Source organism: Zootoca vivipara, chromosome 7, assembly GCF_965207765.1.
Source record: "Zootoca vivipara chromosome 7, rZooViv2.hap1.1, whole genome shotgun sequence".
Taxonomy (NCBI): Eukaryota; Metazoa; Chordata; class Lepidosauria; order Squamata; family Lacertidae; genus Zootoca; species Zootoca vivipara.
This window is the reverse complement of record NC_142590.1, coordinates 17,081,000-17,103,652: the sequence shown is the minus strand read 5'-3', so window position 1 is coordinate 17,103,652 and position 22,653 is coordinate 17,081,000. Positions and strand designations below refer to the sequence as shown.

Here is a 22,653-nt window from a genome sequence, read left to right as displayed (position 1 = left end):
AATACTTGGTTCCCAGCTGTGGGGAGGATCATAGGCACATTCCATACACCTACAATCCCGCTTTAGATCTTCATGCTCAATAGGGGAAAGTCAGGGGAAGAGAAGCAGGAGTTAATTATATTAATGTTAGCTCCACTTACTAATTTAACAAGAATGTGTGTACGATACCTGTTCCTGTTCCTAAACAAGAATAATTAGAATAAAATAACAGACCCATGAAACAAAGTGAGACAAGAGAAAGAAGTGTGGATTTTAAAAGCTCTCAAGCAAATGCAAGGGGAAAGGAATGCACATACATGAATTAGAAACCAAAATAAGCATTAGAAAGGGGTGTTAGGCAGAAAAGAAAAGAAAATCATAAACTGGCAAAACAACAAAGACTGTTTGATAGGGTGAACCAAATGGGGAGTATAGAACACAATAGGAAGGACAAGATAATTTTGTTTAATTCTATGCACACACACACACAACTAAGTTCTGCTGAATTCAATGGGATTTATGGAGATGGCCAAAGGCATATTTTTGCCTGAGACAGACAAGATGGCACCCCCTCCCCATTCCACATACAAAAGCTGGTTGGACTGGCAAGTAGATCTTACTTCACCACTGCAGACAAGGTAGAACCATAGAATTGTAGAGTTGGAAGGTACCTCAAGGGACGTCTAGTCCAACCCCCAGCAATGCAGGAATTGGTTGCCCTCCTCTGCACACATTGCAGATTGTCAACAGCCTTATTAAATTGTGGTGCCCAGAATTGTGGTGCCCAGACCACAGGTGTGGTCTGACCAAGGCATAAGAGAACAGTACTTCTGTTGATGCAACCTAGGATAGCATTCACTTTTTTGCTGCTGCTGCATCACACTGTTGATTCATGTGAAGCTTGTGGTCTACTAAGACCACCAGATCCTTTTCACATGTACCGCTGGCAATACAGGTGTCTCCCATCTTACAGTGTGCTGTAGGCAATGCAGGTGTTACATCCATATTACAAAGTGATAGAAAAACTGCCTGATTTAAGCAACATATGCGAGAGTGTCCTATTTATTTTCCTACAAGCCTCATCTGCTAAATAAGAAGCTCTTGGAAATAAGAGGTGAACATCTAAAATGAGCAGAAAGTGATGGGCTCTTCAAAATCAGAGTTATGAGTGGCCATAATGGGATCTTTGTTGGTCAAAAGCATTAAAAGCAATCCTTCCTCCTTATCAGATACTGAGTGTTATATGGACCTACTTCGCTTAAAACACTGCAATTTTGTTTTTGAAGAACATCTACAAATCATGTGGCAGTTTTTTCAACATGCTTCCATTTATCAATGGAATATTATTAGGCCACACTCAATTCCTTATGTCTAAAAAGATGAATTTTATATACAGTCGTACCTTGGTTCTTGAACGCCTTGGTACGCGTTGAACGGATGTCCGGAAGGGATTCCATTCAAGAACCAAGGTACGACTTTACATTGTCAACTGCTGAGCAAGTGGTAATGAAGACATGCTTTTGAGTGGGGTGGGGTGTGCAAATGTGTGCACAAAAAAGAGAAGGAGAGAGAGAGAGAGCACATTCAAATGACATCAATGTTATTCATTCTGTCCACTGGGTACCCACCCCATAGTCCAGGGATGGGGAGCCTGTGCCCTCCCAAAGGTTGTTGGCCTACAACTCCCATCAGTCCCAGACAACATGGTTAATGGTTAGGGTTTATAGGAGTTGTAGTCCAGTAACACCTGAAGGACCAGGGGTTCTCCATTGTGACTACTGTATATTCAGAAGATAATCATTAGATAATAGGGGAGAGGAGAAGTGGGAAAGCTTAATCCTTCCCCTGCCTATTGCTTTTTCCCTGCATTCCCCTTCTGGAACTTCTTTTCTCTAGCCATTGTTCATTGTCTACTGCACACATCCAGCCTTTTCTCTTCAAATATGAGCCTTTTCCCTAAGGAATTTTCGATGTTTGATGGTTATTCAGGTTCTCGTGCCAAAGCCTTCCTTTCAGTATCTACTCAGGCCCCAGAAATATATTCTAACAAGAACAACATTGTAGAGGAAAATCTGTTAAGAACTTAAAAGTTTCTTCACAGAAATTCTGCTCTATAATCTATGGTTTTAAATCACACAAATTATTCATTTAAATGCCAAATGCAAGATTAGAATTACATGTTTATTAATTCATGTAGCCGAAAACAGCGCAGCCAATGCAAAATGTCTGTTTACAAATCAATCGCTCACTTACATTTTTAATAGATGTTTGAGCGGTGATTTGATTTAAGGACAGGCAGTCAGGAAGTCTAACTAGACCTGTTCATAAACCTGTCAGCAGATCCTGTTTCTGCTTAGCTGCAGGGAAACAAACAAAAAAAAAAACCTAGCTAAAAGCATTATCATATTAATTGGTTCTGTGTCAAAAATGCAAAATGAAGATGTTTTTAACCTACTGCTATTCCTTTGTTATTAAATGACAACAAATTCTAATGCTCACAGTTGCCACATGCTCTGTTGCCACTTGCTCTGTTGCTCCTTTGGTCCAGCGAATTTTCACATTCTTTGTATGGGTACTGAAGAGTTGTATCCAGACTTCGGAAGCCTTCTTTGAGAGAGTGGTGCTTGTAATACTCCACAAGTTCCTTCCAGAAGACAGGGGGAAATAGATTAGAAATCTTTAGTTTGTACTTTCTCCCACCAGTATTTAAGGCACATAAACTTTAATGCAGCTTTATAGAAATAGATGCACTCAGTTCACTACAGTGGTACCTCGATTTGCGAACGCACTCCGTTCCGCGGAGGCATTTGCTCGCCAAAGCATGCTTCTGTGCATGCGCGAAGCGCCGATAGAACGCTTCTGTGCACGCACATGCTGCACAGATCGCTTCTGCGCATGCATGAGCTGTGCAGATCGTTTCTGCGCATCCGAGTGCCACGGAACCCAGATGTTCACACTTCCGGGTCCGTGGCGTTCATAAACGGAGGCGTTCATAAATGGAGGTAGGCGTAAACTGAGGTTCCACTGTATTGTTGCAGGAATAGTACTGGAACTATGTCGGTACTCTTTGCTTGTTATTGAAGAGGTACTTGTGTGATGAAAGATCAAAGACAAGGCACATCAATTACACAAACGGTACAGGTTTAATTCATACATGATACAGTGGTACCTCACAAGACGAATGACTCACGTAATGGAAAACTCGCAAAACGAGAGCGTTTTGCGATCTTTTTGTTGACTCGCAAGACGAATTTTTCTATGGCCGTGCTTCGCAAGTTGAATTGTTTTGCATTTTTTTTGCTTTGATTTGTTTAAATTGGAAAACCACAAAACGAAATTTTCGTAATACAAAACGACTCGCGGAACGAATTATTTTCGTCTTGCGAGGCATCACTGTATTGCATTTGCATTTTCAGCATTCAGGAATTAAGCTGGAGGGCATCTGCATACGTGAGACTGGCCTATTTATCATAAAAAGCTGGTGGGGGTAAGCATGTCAGCTTCTTAGTGAAACAATTCTCAGATTAAGAAGAAAAAATCCTGCACACTGAAACAATCATGCCAAGCTAGAAACATTCACCATGACACCTACATTTCTATGCACAGGGAATTGCGAGCCCCTCTTCAGGTGTGTAAGTCCTAATATATGTTTATTACTTTGCCTGGCATTTGTGACTTTCACCTCACATTCCTTTTCCCCATGTGGTTATCATTGCCTCTACACTTGTACTTTTTCTTGTACATACAGTTCAGGTGTATGTGACATATTTTTCTCATATGGTTTGGCTTCCTGATACAGTTGCAAACCATTCACATGATGTTTTGACCCTTGGAAAGGCCACTATAGTGGTACCTCTACTTACAAATTTAATGCGTTCCGAATGCACATTTGTAAGTTGAAAAAATTTGTAAGTTGAATCCCATAGGAATGCATTGGGAGAAAAAATTCGTAAGTAGAAGCAACCCTATCTAAAAATTCGTAAGTAGAAAAAATCCTATCTAAACCGCATCCAAGATGGCGGACGGAGCTCCATTCGTAAGTAGAAACATTCGTAAGTAGAGTTATTCGTAAGTAGAGGTACCACTGTACTCGTAATGCACACCAGGAACCCATGCCACACAGGTAGAAGTTTTTGCATGCGCTCAAGCCAGTGTGCAAGTAAACACACACACAAAACAACAACTAAAACTTGCTAAAGTTTCTTGTTGTCCAGATCAGTATACTGTATACATTTATCCAACTCCTAACGGTCAGCTGTAAAAGTTAGCAATCACCATCTGTTAAAACACCAGTGACAAACGTACTGACTAATCCCAAAGCAGTAAAAACAACCCACCAGACGTTCTCCCGCAGCTTTGAAAGTGAGGTTTTAAAATGATGATAAAATGAGGTTTTCTACATGTACAGTTTTGCAATCAACAAACCAGACATTCCTGTCCAATTGCTTTGTAGTTACATGTGCTGAAGTTCTTTAATGTTAACTCCTTACTCTAAACCAGGCATAGGCACCTTGTCTCTCCAGATGTTTTGGAACTACAACTCCCATGATCCCTAGCTAACAGGGCCAGTGGTCAGGGATCATGGGAGTTGTAGTTCCAAAACATCTGGAGAGACAAGGTTGCCTATGCCTGCTCTAAACTCTCAATTGTTATTGAGAATTCTGTTAACTGTACGATCAGACCATCCAAGCAAATGGCCTTTTGTTTCGTCAGAACCTTATTTTTGTGCGCCAACTATTGTTTCTTTCCGATATTTTATATGGCTGTTACGGAAGCATGAAGAATCTTTCTGAATTTCAATATGAATTGGCCCTGATATGGCTGTTCCAAACTAAGGTGTGGATTGGCACATAGCTATGAACCGTTTTCATACTTCCTGAATCTTCTGACTCAGTTCTCCACTTATCAAAATGATTGTTTAAAATGCTTTAGAAACATGTATTGAAATATTTATCTAAATGCTGATTTAAAAACAAAAATACAGACAGTAGGGAACAGACTTATGAGCAAACACATGCAGAAGTGACAAGCATCAGATAAAGACTGATTCTTCCATCCCTAGTTACTGCCCTCCAGCCCAATTTAAAACCCTCTCTTGTTCTCAGTTGTGTTGCAAGAAATAGTTGAATTTTCATGGAGCAACACAATAATGTGCAGGCATGTGGCATAATGAATACATTACAAGGTGAGAAAAAACTCAGTAAGCAAATGATCTTTTTTAAAAAAAAATGCTCATGAGTCATACCGCTCATAAAGGAAACTCATATACCAAACTACGGTAATTCTTAATTGAAGCTTCCAAATGCCTTTGAGCTCCTCACATGCAACTGTATGATCATACGTTCCTTAAAATTAAAAATGACATGGTATAAAATCCTTTTAACTATGTCTTCTCACAAATGTAGGTTTATACATTCACACTAGAAGCTGATTTAAGCACAAAGTGCTTAAAACTGCACAGGTGACCCAGAGATTTCTAAACACTGACCACAATCCAACCAAAGCTAAACAGTTAAATCCATTTCGATTTCCACTGCAAGAAATTCAAGTACACACTTAATACACTTACTGGAATGAATGGGACTTAGAAGTGTTTAGCTTTGGCTCGATCATTAAGATCGGCTCAGTTTTGAACTGCTTATGAGTGTGTACTGTACATGATCTACACAGGGACCCTTGCCAGCATGAAAACCTTTCGCTACTGCTGGGTTGGTTTTCTCTCCAAACACAAAATCTGTCATAACACTATTCGTGTTTTACATTTATCTCGACAGTGTGCAATAGTATCTTTTCAGCTGACTGCAACATATGAGAAAACTAGCTGAGCAGAAAATCGCGGAAGGCCTCACATGGGTTCAGTTTCTGATTAGACAGCAGCCCCATTCAGGTGTTTGAGCAAACACATAAGGGCTTAAACTGTGGAGGAAGATAGGGGTGTGTATACAAGCCAAACTCCAAATGCCCCACATGCTCTGGCACCACATTAGACCCCCATGCGTTCAGTTGAACACGCTCCAAAGATCCCTACGATCAGGAACACTTCTTCTTCGAACCTTCATGTTTAAAACACAGCTGGCACACTTCGGGGTACAGGGTGGGGCTGTGTTCTCCCTTCTCTTCCACAGTTTAAGGCCGCATAACATTTGCCTGAAAGCCAATATAGGGCTAAGCTGAATACTGCGTGTGCCCATGTCTATGTGTGTGTGTCGAACATCTGTGTGCAAGGAAGCTCCAGTCCCCCTTGTCAAAGGATTGCTTCCCTCTTCCTGTGCCTTCCAAATGTTCCCAGGAACAGCAGGTCAGCTGTCTGTGAACATACCACCGTCTCATCTCCCCACTTTCTGCTGGCTTTTAAACAGTGGGGGGGGGGAAGGTTGGCCTACAAGATTCTTACTAAGCACACAAGACATCGGGGCTCTTGGAAACAACAACTGCTGTCTTTCAAAGAAGATGAGCCGTGATAAGAAGGGTTTTTTAAAATAATAATAATAATAATTCATCAGATGGCATTAGGAACAGGTCAGGGCAGCACCTCCTGTTATCTTTGGAAAGCATAAAGCACACTTCCAAGAGCCACCTGTATATCAGAAGATGAATGCAAAATGAAAGGTGATGGTGGAACTATAAGGTATATCTCTGTGTCACAGATGATGCACTAAGAGCTTCAGTCTGAAAGTGATAACTGTAGCCTGCATATCTGCTCTGCAAGACGGAAGTATTTATTATACTTCACTGCCATATCACATGATCTTGAACAGCATACACCATTGTGACTCCCCAAAAGTGCAAGCAACAAGACAAACTACTCAAATGCACAGATTCCAAATTCCCCTTTAAGAGTCAGTATAGTGCAGTGCTTCGAGTGCCAAAGACCACAGAGGATCCAGTATCAAATTCTCACTGAGTCATGAAACTCACCAGCCTCAGTACTTCTCTCTCTCTCTCTCTCTTCTCTCTCTCTCTCTCTCTCTCTCTCTCTCTCTCTCTCTCCTGCAAAACCCACCTCACAAGGTTGCTGTCGGGCAGGTATAGGCAAACTCGGCCCTCCAGATGTTTTGGGACTACAACTCCCATCATCCCTAGCTAACAGGAACAGTGTTCAGGGATGATGGGAGTTGTAGTCCCAAAACATCCGGAGGGCTGAGTTTGCCTGTGCCTGCTGTAGGGGGAGGAACCTGCAAGTCCACCCTGAGCTCTTTGGAGCAAAGCCAGAACAAAAACGTAGTAAAATCAATCAAGATAAATTATATAGCATTTCCAGGTGGCGCTTGTATTGAGTTGTGGGGATGCTGTCATTTTTCTGGTTCTACCAAACAGTTCATATGTGAACACTTTCCAAACCCCAAGATAGTCAAGGCACAGTTGTTTTGGGATTTTATTGGAGGCACACTTCAGTCTCATGTTCCAAATACTTTTCAGTATGAAAAAGTGCTACATGAATTCAACTTCTGCCTCCAGGGCAAGTGCCATCTTGGCCCCGTGACCATGGGTGCCCAGGGCTGTGGGTGCCATGCAGCCCTGTCACCTAAATTTGTGGGTGCCTGGTCCCTTCGTGGGGAATTTTGTGGGTGCTCAGGCACCCAGGGCCCCAGGCAGTTGGCAACTATGCTCCAGGGCTTGGAAGAGCTACACTCTAGGGTTTGTTTCTTATTCAGGAATCAGGATCAAAAAGATTTTTGGCATATAAGACCGTCTGCCTCGGGCTTTCATTGTGGCCCCGAAAGTATACAACTACAAGGGAGTAAACTGAACTAAACTCAGTGGGACTTGCCTCTGAATAAGCATGCAGAGGAGCAGGTTTTAAAACACATTTAACAATAATTCTCCTGCCTGGTGTAATGCAGACCATGCCTTTCTAATAATAAGCTAGATGATCCTACAAAGAACTTTAAAAATCTAATGGAAGAGAAGCAGGTACCCACACCCCTTGCACGACTCTTTTCTTCACTAGCTCTTCTACTTTTAATTATTTATTTTTGGTGGGATTTTAGTATCTTACATTTCAGGGCAACAGTTTGAAATGCTAGAAATTCTAAATATTTGTTCTGACTTGCATTTATGGAGGAAATCAAGCTCAGCAGGCACACCCTCCCATTGGTTTTTTATTCTGGAATCCTTGCAAGCTCCAATTAGCAAAGATGTGATAATTGGGGCCCCACCCTAAGCACTTTTCCAGTTTCTTATATCTCCACACTTCATTTGCATTAATCACTTAAACAAACTTCAAAGCCTGCCTGGGCCTCCTGTTGTTATCAATTCACTTGAGTCAGAGAAAAGCCACTAGCCAGAACAGGGATGGGAATCTGGCATGACCTCCTTGCCAGTGTTTTTGTGGACTGCAAGTTAGGTGGGATGCTTGTTTTGGGATAAACATCATCTGAGTTACAGAGGCAATCAAGCATTTAACTGGATCATTTCTATCATGCCCTTAATCCAAAGATCTCAAGACGAGTAAAAACAATTTCAAGGAAATTGGAATACTGATAAAATCATTTAAAAAAATAACTCTAAAATACATCACAAATATATCCAAGGAACATCAGTGTTAACTCCCAAACAGCTGTGTTTAAAGCCATCTTTTGAGCTTGTGACTAAACAACAGCAGTGACGATGCAAACCAAATTTCAAGGGATAGGACAGGCATAGGCAAACTCGGCCCCCCAGATGTTTTGGGACTACAACTCCCATCATCCCTGACCACTGGTCCTGTTAGCTAGGGATAATGGGAGTTGTAGTCCCAAAACATCTGGAGGGCCGAGTTTGCCTATGCCTGGGATAGGAAGTTCCAGAGCTGGGATGCTACAATGGGGAAACCCTCCCCCCCCCCACACACACACCCCACACACCCAATGCACAGATCCCACTGATGGGACATAAAGAAGGACCAGCCTGGCTGATCTTAACTTCTGGACAGAGTAATTTAACACAATACAAAAAAATAGCAAAACTGAAACAAAATCAGTATGTTCCCTTCTATCACACCACGGGCTAATCATTTATTCTGGGAGAACTTATTCTGGAAAACTTAATACAACACCTCATTCTGTTACATTTTAAAGGCTGTAGTGGAGGCAACACCTCCTCAAAACAGTATTAGTTATCACTGCCATAAAGATACAGTGATCTGGGAAGAATGCAAGAGACATTTTAAAGAAATCTCTGAAATTCCTTGTACAAGCAGACTGAGCATGATCCCTGAATTCTGGTTATGCTAAGAAGTAAGTTCAAAGATCAAAGCAAAATCATAGAGTCATGGAATTGTGGCGTTAGAAGGGACCCCAATGGTCTGCTAGCCTAGTCCAACACCTTGCAGGGAAGGGATCTCAATTAAGCATCCATGACAAATGACCGTCCAACAATTCCTTAGAAACCTCCAGGGAAGGAGAGTCCATCACCTTCCGACAGAGTCTGTTCCACTCTTGAACAGTTTGATGTATAGAATCTCCTTTCTTGTAACTTGAAGCCACTGGTTCAGGTCCTGTTGTCGGGAGCAGGATAAAGCAAGCTTGCTCCATCTCCCATGTGGCAGCCCTTTAGATTTTTGAATATGGCTATCACATCTCCTCTCAGTCTCCTCTTTTCCAGGCTAAACATACCAACTTCTTTAACTGTTCCTCTTAAAGCTTGGTTTCGAGACCCTTGATCATCTTGGTCACCCTCCCTTGCACACGTTCCAGCTTGTCAATATTCGTCTTAAATTGTGGCACCCAGAACTAGACACAGTACTCCAGGTGTGGTCTGACCAAGGCAGATTAGAGCAACACTATGACTTCCCTAGATTGGGACACTAAACCTCTGTTGATGGCAGCCTAGAATAGCACTAGTTTTTTTTGCTGCTGCTTCACACTGTTGACTCCTGTTAAGTTTGTGGTCTACTAAGACCCCTAGGTCCATTTCACATGTACTGTACTACTGAAAAGCCAGATGTCCCCCATTTTATATTTGTGCAGCTGGTTCTTCCTGCCTAAGTGTAGAACCTTACTTTTGTCCCTATTGAAATTCATTTTGTTTATTTAGGCCCAGTCATCTTGAATCCCAATTCTGTCTTCTGCGGCATTAGTTCCCCTCCCAGTTTGATGTCATCTGCAAATTTGATGCGCATCCCCTATTCCATCGTCCAAGTTGTTTATAAAGATGTTTAGCATAACTTCTAATCATTCTATTCTTTCAAATCACTGCTTTAGGCTTGCACAATGGAAGCATAATGCATAAACTGTTCTCTCATCAGAAATTCATTCAATATTCTCATTCTATTCAGCTACTTTTAAGTCTCTAAAAGCAACATCAATGAGGGCAAGCTTTAGACCAAATAAGCAGAGGGGAAATGTACTGTTATTTATGAAACACAGTAATTGCACGGTTTGACTGGACCAAAGCTCCACCCCAAATGATTGCTCAGGACTACTTCAGATACAATAATCTGCATTAAAAAGGGGAAGAATTGGTGACACACACACTTCTTTGGAAAAGTCCCCATTTAAGACTGCACCAAAGTAGCACGACAAAAGGATGAATGAGTCATCACATCTAACACCACTACCAAACAAATCCCTGAGAAGCAAATTCAGAAACTGCAAGAATATATAACTCATCCATCTCTTGGTTACTGAGAGACAATAGTGTTTGTGAACATAAAGGGATCATTATTGGACCTTGAATTTACTCAATCCATCAAAAAACTGTTTTTTGACAGTTTCCATCTCAACAGTGAATTCTACTGATTATTAGTAAAATAAAAAAATTCCTTCAGTAGCACCTTAAAGACCAACTAAGTTTTTATTTTGGTATGAGCTTTCGTGTGCATGCACACTTCTTCAGATACCTTCTTCAGATACTTCTTCAGATACACTTCTTCAGATACCTGAAGAAGTATCTGAAGAAGTGTGCATGCACACGAAAGCTCATACCAAAATAAAAACTTAGTTGGTCTTTAAGGTGCTACTGAAGGAATTTTTTTATTTTACTCCGATCCAGACCAACACGGCTACCTACCTGTAACCAGTACTGATTATTATGCATTGTATGAAAACTACTTCATTTCTCTATCATAAACCTGCTGCTTCAAAATCCACGCATTTGGAGAAAAAGTAAACTATATTTTTATTTTATCTGTGTTTACAGATCAAAATAATTCTAATCATTTAGTAGGATGGATTGCCTGGACATTCACGACTAAGTATATTATTAATATTTTAGTTACAGGTAGGTAGCCGTGTTGGTCTGAGTCGAAGCAAAATAAAAAAATTCCTTCAGTAGCACCTTAAAGACCAACTAAGTTTTTATTTTGGTATGAGCTTTCGTGTGCATGCGCATGCACACGAAAGCTCATACCAAAATAAAAACTTAGTTGGTCTTTAAGGTGCTACTGAAGGAATTTTTTTATTAATATTTTAATTAGTATAATGAAACACCACAAACTATGGAACGTTCCTAGTAGGACAAATCAAAGAAAAAACTAGCAGTATAGAGAAAGACTATATCCTGTATTCTTGACATGTTTGTAGGGTGACTCATTTGCTAGGGATAAAAACTATATAAATAAACCAAGGCAGTTTGATCTGTTTATCTGCAACATATACACATGTTGCTTGATGACCTCGAAATGTGTTCTGATAAAGGGCAATCTTTTTCCCCACAGCTACTGGGCTGGGGATGGAGGGGGGTGGGCAGCTTTAAAGCCCTTGGTCCCATTTGTTGCCTCAGTTGGAAGACGGATTCAACTTTTTAATTACCACTTGATCACCAGGATTGTGATTGCAAACAGTCTTAGAAGTTAACCAATTCACTGAAGCCATATTGAGTATTTGTCATGCATTCTAGCAGTAAAAAAATATACTGACTGTTTTAGCATTATTCTGCTGTGTTTGTTTTTTCTAGAACTGCAAAGAATCAGTTTTCAAAAAGATAAAGTTAGATGATATATTTGCAAAGAGAGAAACCAAAACTTATGCTTACCATTAAACTTTTAAATTTCCTATTTTCTGCAATGTGAAAAAAGCATTCTCTTGTGAAAATCTTTATGTGCTTCACTTCATTATTGTACCTATGGGCAATGAATAACATGAATATAAATGTGTTTTTAATCAGCAACAATCAATAAATTACTTGAGGGCATGCCCCACCACTACACAAATAAATTCTTAAGACAAAATGTATATCCATGCCAATACACCCTTGACACCTAATTAACAAAACACATTTATTAGGGTTTGGTTCAAGATGCAGACTCAATTCAGATTTTAGAAAAGGCCTCCCAGCAAGATCTGATTATGGGATCCTGTAATGCTGATTGCATTCAACTTCATATTGACAAAACAGACCGGCAGCTTTATTTAAAATTAATATTCCTTAGACTTTAAGCTTGTTTCCATTTGCAATCAATTCAAGGGAAATATTCTATTTGACTTCAGTTGGTAGTCAAATCAATTTTAAACATTTTCTAGTTAAAATGCAAATGGACCACTAAATCACCTTATGCTAACTAGCATAAAGTCATTTGTGTCCTAACTCATACATTAATTAGTGCACTGCACCACAGCCTCCACTGAATAGATTACTAACAAAAGAGGATGCTTGAAGATCAAAGGAAATGAACCTGATTGGCTTTGTGGGAGATGAAGAAGGATGTGCAGACTGAAATGCAGCACAGTTGCAATGCAAGAGCATTTGTATCTGTGCAGCAGCAGATCCTTACTAACACACACACACACACAGTGTGATTCACAAGCAAAAATGGTCCACTGCATATTTAACTATCCTTGTGCTGGATTAGGGAACACTGACCTTCAATAAAAGTTTCATGAGCTGTATCAACAAGGCAAAAGTACTTCTCAAACTATCCAGATTTTCATAAATGACAGAATATATTATTTTTCACAAAATGTAACTGAAGCAGGCAATGAGAATGTCGTCTATTGGTCACATCTATTCACACAAGAGCTGAAACAATAATGGAAAGGAGAAATGCATTTGCAGGAGGCGAGAATTAATTCTCACTTACTTAATGCTAATGCTGATGGCATATTCTCCCGATTCCGTAGTCCTATACCGCACTAAGTATGTGCTGTTTACCCGGTTAATAAGTTCAGTCTCTGCTTGCGGCCTTTCCATCATTCCAGCATACCTGCAACAAAGTGTGTGCAGTGTTACTAACAACATTTTCCTTAAAAAGGGACACTAAGCAGATGAACCAAAGGCACACTGCAGTGGCACTTCCATGAGCTGAGCGGCTCATAGCTCCACCCACCCCATCACAAGCGAGGCTGGGGTTTTCGGCTGGTTTGGCAAGCGGCTTGTGAGGTGGCATCGTGGGGGAAATTAAGATTTGCTGAAGTTTTGTGGCATGTGCCCAGTCCCTTCCACATAGGCCACGACCTAGCACTGAAACAGGATAAATGATTGCACCAGCAAGAATCATGAGCTTGGATAGAGGTGGACCATGCATGTCCTGATATTCATCAGCAACTGATACCCACCTCTATTAAGTTGATTGCTACATACTCAGTGGCGAATCCAATTATGGGAATTTCATTCACTCGACTGTGTTACATTGTTATTATTGTTATTCTTATTAGCCTTTACTGGCATAATTTTAGACAATAAAATCATACAGAGTCATCCAAATACATTAATATTCCAAACACATACAATAAATAAAAGACTAGATAGGCTGTGTTGCATCGTACCAGTTGCGGACTTAGTATTCTAGCAGATGGGCTGCATGCACAGAAACATTTCACATGTGTGGGGTCTACAAAGGTGTTCTGTACATGAAATCCATGTCTGCTTACTGGATTGAATGCAATGGCACTTCGCTTCTATGATTAGAACAGAAATTCCAGTATAGGTACAATCAGGGCTTTTTTCAACCGGAACTCAGTTCCAGTACCTCTTGGGTAGACACCATTGCCATTCTAAGAGAATGAGGGAGGCGTTCATAGTGAGTTCCAGCACCTCTTTTCCTAGAAAAATCCCTTCATTGCTGTATAACCAATATCTTAGCCATTCCAAAATGTGCCAAGACATAATAGTGTGACTTGCAATAACCACTGCTGTGCAATAATAATTAATGGTTTCTGTGGGATTCTGGGTGAGTCTCCTTCACCTATCAGTAGCTTGTGAGGACCAGTACTTCTGATGAATTACTGTATTTCATCGGAGATGCATCAGAATCACCTGTCCCTTAGAAGAGTTTTGTGTGAGAGAGAGACAGTTGCCAAAAGTTGGGGAAACATGCATTGCTTGCATATAACACATGATCCTGATTTATCATCAACATCATGGTGGATGGCCATTCAAATATAGGACGCTGTTTTTTATTGGGAAACTAGTCAGGTAAATGTCTAAGCAAGAATTGAACATTCACAGTTGATGGAAATAGGAATTGATGGGAAACTATTAGAAATTAAGTAAAAGTATTTTATTGTGAGCAGCAAAGGAGGGAGGGTAAAGAAGCATCTTGAAGGGTGGGGTGGAAAAGTCCATTTTAACTTTTGTGTTAAATTTGAATTAATTTGTTGTTAATTTGGAAAATGAATACAAATTAGTTGGCAAGAACTGGAAAACGAACACAAATTAGTTGGCAAGAAAGGAACCTGTTTTATACTGGTAAGACTATTGGTCCCTCTGTAATCTATGTTGATGGCAGAGGCTTTCTACGGTTTAAGACAGGGAACCTCTTACAGCCCAAGCCAGAGATGCCAGGACTGAACTGGGGAGCTTCTGCTTGAAAAGCAGATGCTCTGTCACTTAGCTACCGTCATTCTACCAAATGGGAGGTTCCAGGAAGCCAGGCAGTTCAAAGACAAACAGAAACTGGAATTCGCAAGCAAAATGCTTATTTCCCATGTGCACCTGGGCTGAATAGATACATCACTATCTATTCCTCCAATGTCTATGGGACCTCTCTCATCCACAAACTGAGATCAGGGGAACCTATAAGGAAGGGTATGGCTGGGGTTCAGGAACTTGCATAGAGGAGTTTTATCTTGTATTTTATTCTGTGAACCGCCCTGGGGTCTCTTGATGAAGGGCAGTAAAACAACAAGCAGCAGCAGCAGCAGCAGCAGCAACAGAAAGAGTATGCTGGTGATCAGGGACTGTCTCATCTCAGATTTGGCATGAGATTATTAGATTTCACTCTAACGGAAAGTGTGTGTGTGTGTGTGTGTGTGTGTGTGTGTGTGTGAGAGAGAGAGAGAGAGAGAGAGAGAGAGAGAGAGAGAGAGAGAGAGAGAATGAATTTGTATAAAGAGACTGTCAAAATCATAAAGTATGGTAAACCTATGAAAAATGCCATCAGGCAGTGATATTCAATTATTTTTGCCTACATTGCAACAAAATGCCTTCTGCAGAAGATCAGGAAGGTTAAACTACAACAAATTAGATTGCTATTAATAACAGGTTTTTTGCTCAGGCTATTTATTTAAACTCCCAGGCACTACCAAAAACTAAAACAAACATAGTTTGGAAGCACTCACCATGGTTGGGAAGAATAGTCTACTGGTTTAGGAACCTAATATCGGAAAAAAATAAAAGATAAATAAATTACATGCAGAATATTGTGATGTACTGTATTGAATAAATAGCGTTGTGCTACGGCTTTAAGACAAGGATACAGTGGACGCTCGGGTTGCAAACGTGATCCATGCGGGAGGCACGTTTGCAACCCGCAGCATTCGCAACCCGCAGCGCCGCATCTGCGCACGCGCGGGTCGCAATTCAGTGCTTCTGCACATGCACGAGCGCTGAAACCCGGAAACAACCCATTCCGGGACTTCCTGGTTCGGCACAGTGCGCAACCCGAAAATGCACAACCTGAAGTGGCTATAACCCGAGTATGACTGTATAAGTGATCGTAAAATTGAGGAAACCTATAATTCTACCCATTATTTAAAATTAATGACTAAAATAATGTGTTATTACAGCACTGGTTCACATAATTACATCTGCACAGCTACTTAATTATGATAGGTGACAACCCCCACCCCGCTATATATATACTGGGTGTCTGCATTAACTACATTTGGTAATAAATTTGTCTACTTTATAAATAAAATGGTCATCTATGTGGCGCTACCTTTGAAATTTACTCGGAAGCTGCAACTAATACAGAATACAGCAGCTAGACTGGGAATGGGAGTGGCCACAAGAACCATATAACACCAGTTCTAAAAGATCTACACTGGCTCCCAGTACATTTCCAAGCGCAATTCAAGTGCTGGTGTTGATCATTAAAGCCCTAAACAGCTTCAGCTTTGTATATCTTAAGGAGCGTCTCCACCCCCATCGTTCATCCCGGACACTGAGGTCCAGCTCTGAGGGCCTTCAGGCGGTTCTCTCACTACGAGAAATGAAGTTACAGGGAACCAGACAGACGGCCTTCTCGGTAGTGGCGCCCGCCCTGTGGAACGCCCTCCCAGTGTACGTCAAGGAGATAAACAACTACATGACAGTCAGAAGACAGCTGAATGAAGGCAGCCCTGTATAAGGAAGTTTTAAAATATTTGAGGTTTTTATATTTTGTTGGAAGCTGCCCAGAGTGACTAGGGCAACCCAGTCAGATAGGTAGGGTACAGATGAAAATAAAATCATTGTCATCTACTGAAACATGTACATACACTGAGTTGTTTTAAGTATCCAGCCAAACCATATGGTGTAGACTCCAACTCCAATCAGCCCAAGCCAATGGTCAGAGATGATGGGAGTTGTAGTCCAGCAACACTGGCACAGCACCGTGTTGCTGATTCCTGTACTAAACTCTATATATCAACAGCATTTATTTAAAAGAGGGAAAGGGAAGAGAGGGTGGAGGAGCCAAGTTATTTTGAGAGTGATATTTCTGCCTGGGAAATGAGTGGCTTCTGTAGATATTCTGTAGATGTGGCTTTCTGTAGATGTTGCCAGGAGGAAGCAGAAGCCCCACCTTACCCCTGGCTCCTTCCCCTTGTACTCATACACACTGATGGAGATGCAAGTGTGGCACTATGGTGTGTTTAAGCCTGGGCCCCAGACTACTGCTTTGGCAAGATGATTTTAATGGTTGGTTGACTGATTCTACTATTCCATCTGTTTTTGGTTGTTCTGCTATATATGGCGCAAAATTGCCAGTTTTAATTTTAAAAGGGTAAAGGGACCCCTGACCATTAGGTCCAGTCGTGACCGACTCTGGGGTTGCGCGCTCATCTCGCATTATTGGCCGAGGGAGCCGGCGTATAGCTTCCAGGTCATGTGGCCAGCATGACAAATCTGCTTCTGGCAAACCAGAGCAGCACATGGAAACGCCGTTTACCTTCCCGCTGTAGTGGTTCCTATTTATCTACTTGCATTTTGACGTGCTTTCGAACTGCTAGGTTGGCAGGAGCTGGGACCAAGCAACGGGAGCTCATCCCATCACAGGGATTCAAACCGCCAACCTTCTGATCAGCAAGTCCTAGGCTTAGTAGTTTAACCACAGCGCCACCTGGTATGTTTTATAGCATTTGTTAGTGGATCTACGTATTTGTAACTGTTTCGCAACTGCACACATTCAGGATATAAATAAAATATATTTATCACCATCTTCTGTCTATTTCACATGCACAGTGAATAACGTCAGCACCACCACCGCCTCCTCTCTGTGCTGGGTATGCCATGGCATATCTGCTAAACTGTAATATACAAAACAATCCCGAACCCTGGAATGATATCATCATCACAGGACTGTCGAGATAATAAATGGTGCAGATTTCATATGGTAACTAACCGCAACAAAAATGGAAAGAAATAAAGTGAATTATAAGCTGTTATTTATCCAATACAGAAGACTTCTTGTTGCCACATATTCCATACTGCAGATAGGGAAAAAATGCTTTATCAGTGTATCTGAGAACACACCATAGTATAGATATTCCAGACCTCAACCATTTTTCATTCAATATTTATTCTTCATGCCTTTTGATGTATGTATTTTATACTGTTTCTGGGCACTTTTATATGGGCTGGTTGTAAAGGCTGTTATTTAATAATAATAGTAAAAGCAATGGTGCATTGAAAATTTGATAGATGTTTCATCATCTCCGTTATCATTTGTCATAAGGGAATGTTTATACTTTGCCCTTCCAGGTGAACAGTGGTGAAGCATCAATTTATCTTTCTAGCAAGAGTCTGCCTGTAATATGCTGAAAATGGATGTTTATTCATATTGCAGATTTATGCAAGCTTCATGACTGAACTTCTCCCTGATAAGAATGCATTTCACTGAAAATTGTATCTTAGACGGTAATTTTCATTCTGCTTTGGGGCTTCGCTGAGTTTTGCTTTTAGGTGTTTCTCCTTTTTTTGTTTCTTTTTCTTTTTTCCTTTTTCCTGCTTTTTGCTACTTGCAGATGGATTCAAAAGAGGGGGGAGAGCACATGTGCAATTGTCGCACACATGACAACATTCAAATTTTCTTGACTTCTCTATGGAATGTTATACCATGTAGGTAAACTGTAGCTGTGAAACATTATGTCCTCGCTTCAGAAGAAGCTCAATAACAGGAATGAAAAGAAGCACTGCCTACAAATGGATTGTTCACAATTTAGAACTAGAGTTCAGAAGGAGGTTTTGAACCCTTTAGGAACAAATGACACATTACATTAAATGCTTGAATACATGCAATGTATCTGGTAGGGTTGCCATATTTCAAAAAGTAAAAACCAGGACACCCCAAATTTTTAAGAAGCCACTGGAACTGTTCAGATTTTTTTTTAAAAGAAAGCCCCCAAAATTGTTGAGCACCCACTGCCACTTGTAGCACTTCTGCTCAGGTGCAAGGAGGCTTACCTGGCAGTGGCTAGGGTATAATTCTCTGCCAACAAGGATATTCAAAAGCAAGAGGAGGAAGTTGCAGCATCTCCCTTCCCCTTGCTCACTTACAAGCTTACAATCGGCAGGCCAGGAGCTGAGCATCTGCTTAGTTGTCAGACCACTTCTTCACAGCTTCTAGGTAAGTGAGCAAGGAGAGGGAGCAAGGAGCAAATATGTGTCACCAGAGGACGATGTAGAGCAGCGATCATCATGAATGGGAAATTGCACTGAGACCTATATTACCGGGGGGGGGGGGAGTGTGTTACCGTTTTTCCAGACCAGTGTAGATACAGCCCAAGTGGCAGTGGGTACCAGGTAGAGCAGGCAACATCCCAATCCCGTGGGACTTGTTTAGGGCACATCATGAGCCCCAGTAAAAGCCCCTACATGCTGGGTACACATGGCATGCCTGATTTAACATAAATGCAAAACTGTGTATGTTATTGTAGAAGCAAAGAACCTCACAGGAGGTTCATATCTTATTGTACAAGCAAAGACACTCGCCCAGAATTTGCCATACTTATGATTTCCATGTTGTGATTTGTATTCTGGTGCTTCAGTTGTGGTCAAAAAGTGGCTCCTATAAATCTAACCTCACTGGATCCTTTTAAAAAAATCAGATATGGGATTGCCCGCTATTATAGGTTTCCACTACAGTAAAATTGGAAAGACTTGGGTAATGGAAGTTGTTCACTCTTAACAGCTATGGTAACAGTCCTTTAGGAGACTGAAAAGCCATTTCTACCTTAACATGTGATTTAGGTTTCCCAACCTTCAAGGAAACGTCCTTTTAAAAACTCCCTCTGTGGCATGGATCTCTAGCTTGAGGCATGAGGAACAATTTGCCTTTGAGTCACATTTCTTCAGTGAACTTACGGTGTGACTATAGTATCCTGAAGACAACATTCCAAGGGCAACAGGAGAATGATGGGGGGGGCAGCAATTTTGTCCAAAGTTACAGCGTATAGCTAGAGTCACCACTGTTGCTCCTTCCAGTCCTAATCCAACTGCCTGATTCTACAAACCTGGTATAAAATGAGCTGACTCAGGCAGAGCTTTTCTGGCAGATAAAATTATAACAGCACAAGCTGCAAGTCATGGGCAATTTAAAACATTCAGAGATGATGCATGACTTTGATAGGAAAGAAGGAGAAGGGATCTAGGAAAGTCAAACCAAGCAGACATATTACAAAATGGGCCAAGAGCTCTGGTTTGATAGCTTTTCTTGTTTTCAGATGCCTTTCTGAGTCCATTATTATGGTCTAATCTTTTTCTATAACCCAAGGTGACTGGGGAATGTATTAGAAATGGAGTGTTCTTGCCCCACTTTTAAGACAGCAGCTTTATTGCACAATACATTTATTGTAGTTTTGACTGTATCTTATTTGAAAACTAGTTAGACAATTTAACTTATTAAATTCCGACGAGTTAAACCTGTCTCTTGTGCAGGGGTCCTTCTGACTTCCAATTTTAAGTCCAATAACAAAGAGCATAACCATGTTACATTTTTAAATAAAATTAAGTGTAGCATGTAAACGAAAAGAATCACAAAAGTAATGTAAATCCCGCTAGGCAGGATTAATAAAAACCTTAGAATGAACCAGGCAAGCTCACTGCAGACATTTTTGTGAAAACAATTATACTGACAAACACAATTACATCGGTCTACTTACGCAAGGGCAAGGCTTTACTGCATCACTTGGAAAGAAACCAAGCTCCCGGGTCACTACATTTCTACCCTAAAAAGAAACAAAAAGATCCAGTTAGGGGAAAACAACACACACAACTCACCATTGTGCATACAACCATACATCCAAAGCGACTCCAAATTTCCATATAACAGTTATCAACATGTGCATAGTAATCTGTTCATATTCCATAGCTATTGGACTGGCCTACGTTACATGAACCCCTTCATGGATCACTGCCTTGTCATGGCGAAGGGGCTTAAATAACTTGGAGAAGTTATGTTCTGACCAAACGTGATCCACCTGGAGAAGGAATTGGCAAGCCACTCCAGTATCCCTGCCAAGAAAACTCCATGGACAAAGACAACAGGCATATAAAAGTTATGACGCTGGAAGATGAGCCCCTCAGGTCGGAAGGCGTCCAACATGCTACTGAGGAAGAGCGGAGGACAAGTACAAGTAGATTCAGAGCTGATGAAGCGGCTGGGCCAAAGCCGAAAGGTCGCTCAGTTGCGGATATGCCTGGAAGCGAAAGGAAAGTCCGATGCTGTAAAGAAAAATATTGCATAGGAACCTGGAATGTAAGAACCATGAATAATGGTAAGCTGGATGTGGTCAAAAATGAGATGGCAAGAATAAATATTGACATCCTGGGCATCAGTGAACTAAAATGGAAGGGAATGGGCGAATTCAGTTCGGATGACTATCATATCTACTACTGTGGGCAAGAATCCTGTAGTAGAAATGGAGTGGCCCTCATAGTCAACAAAAGAGTGGCAAAAGCTGTAATGGGATGCAATCTCAAAAATGACAGAATGATCTCGATACGAATCCAAGGCAGACCTTTTAACATCACAGTAATCCAAGTTTATGCACCAACTACCAGTGCTGAAGAAAGTGAAATTGACCAATTCTATGAAGACTTACAACACCTTCTAGAAATGACACCAAAGAAGGATGTTCTTCTCATTACAGGGGATTGGAATGCTAAAGTAGGGAATCAAGAGATAAAAGGAACAACTGGCAAGTTTGGCCTTGGAGTTCAAAATGAAGCAGGGCAAAGGTTAATAGAGTTCTGTCAAGAGAACAAGCTGGTCATCACAAACACTCTCTTCCAACAACACAAGAGACGACTCTACACATGGATATCACCAAATGGGCAGCATCGAAATCAGATTGATTATATTCTCTGCAGCCAAAGATGGAGAAGCTCTATACAGTCAGCAAAAACAAGACCTGGAGCTGACTGTAACTCAGATCATCAGCTTCTTATAGCAAAATTCCAGCTTAAACTGAAGAAAGTAGGAAAAACCACTGGACCAGTAAGATACAATCTAAATCAAATCCCTTATGAATACACAGTGGAAGTGAGGAACAGGTTTAAGGATTTAGATTTGGTAGACAGAGTGCCTGCAGAACTATGGATGGAGGCTTGTAACATTATACAGGAGGCAGCAACGAAAACCATCCCAAGGAAAAGGAAATGCAAGAAAGCAAAATGGCTTTCCAACGAGGCCTTACAAATAGCGGAGGAGAGGAGGCAAGCAAAATGCAAGGGAGATAGGGAAAGATACAGGAAACTGAATGCAGATTTCCAAAAAACAGCAAGGAGAGACAAGAGGGTCTTCTTAAATGAGCAATGCAAAGAAATAGAGGAAAACAATAGAATGGGGAAAACCAGAGATCTGTTCAAGAAAATTGGAGATATGAAAGGAACATTTCGTACAAAGATTACCATAATAAAGGACAAAAGTGGAAAGGACCTAACAGAAGCAGAAGACATCAAGAAGAGGTGGCAAGAATACACAGAGGAATTATACCAGAAAGATATGGAGGCCTCGTACACCCCAGGTAGTGTGGTTGCTGACCTTGAGCCAGACATCTTGGAGAGTGAAGTCAAATGGGCCTTAGAAAGCACTGCTAATAACAAGGCCAGTGGAAGTGATGATATTCCAGCTGAACTATTTAAAATTTTAAAAGATGATGCTGTCAAGGTGCTACACCCAATATGCCAGCAAGTTTGGAAAACTCAGCAATTGCCAGAGGATTGTAGAAGATCAGTCTACATCCCAATTCCAAAGAAGGGCAGTGCCAAAGAATGCTCCAACTACCGCACAATTGCACTTATTTCACACGCTAGCAAGGTTATGCTTAAAAT

At 41.0% G+C, this 22,653-nt stretch overlaps 1 protein-coding gene across 6 annotated transcripts in view; it reads right to left on the bottom strand.

Moving 5' to 3' along the window:
- Positions 1 to 22,653, bottom strand: part of VAV3 (vav guanine nucleotide exchange factor 3) — a 160,838-nt gene that overhangs the window by 15,609 nt on the left and 122,576 nt on the right. For 4 of the 6 annotated variants that reach the window (XM_035124355.3, XM_035124356.3, XM_088673772.1 and 1 more), the window contains exons 21-25: positions 20,481 to 20,546; positions 15,459 to 15,493; positions 12,980 to 13,102; positions 11,935 to 12,022; positions 2,479 to 2,623 (exon numbers count right to left, since the gene is read on the bottom strand). In XM_035124355.3, the coding sequence (XP_034980246.2) occupies positions 2,479 to 2,623; positions 11,935 to 12,022; positions 12,980 to 13,102; positions 15,459 to 15,493; positions 20,481 to 20,546 (457 nt within the window). Of the gene's footprint in view, positions 1 to 2,232; positions 2,337 to 2,478; positions 2,624 to 11,934; positions 12,023 to 12,979; positions 13,103 to 15,458; positions 15,494 to 20,480; positions 20,547 to 22,653 lie in introns of all 6 variants that reach the window. The other 2 variants (XR_015950957.1, XM_088673771.1) reach the window with 2 other exon arrangements.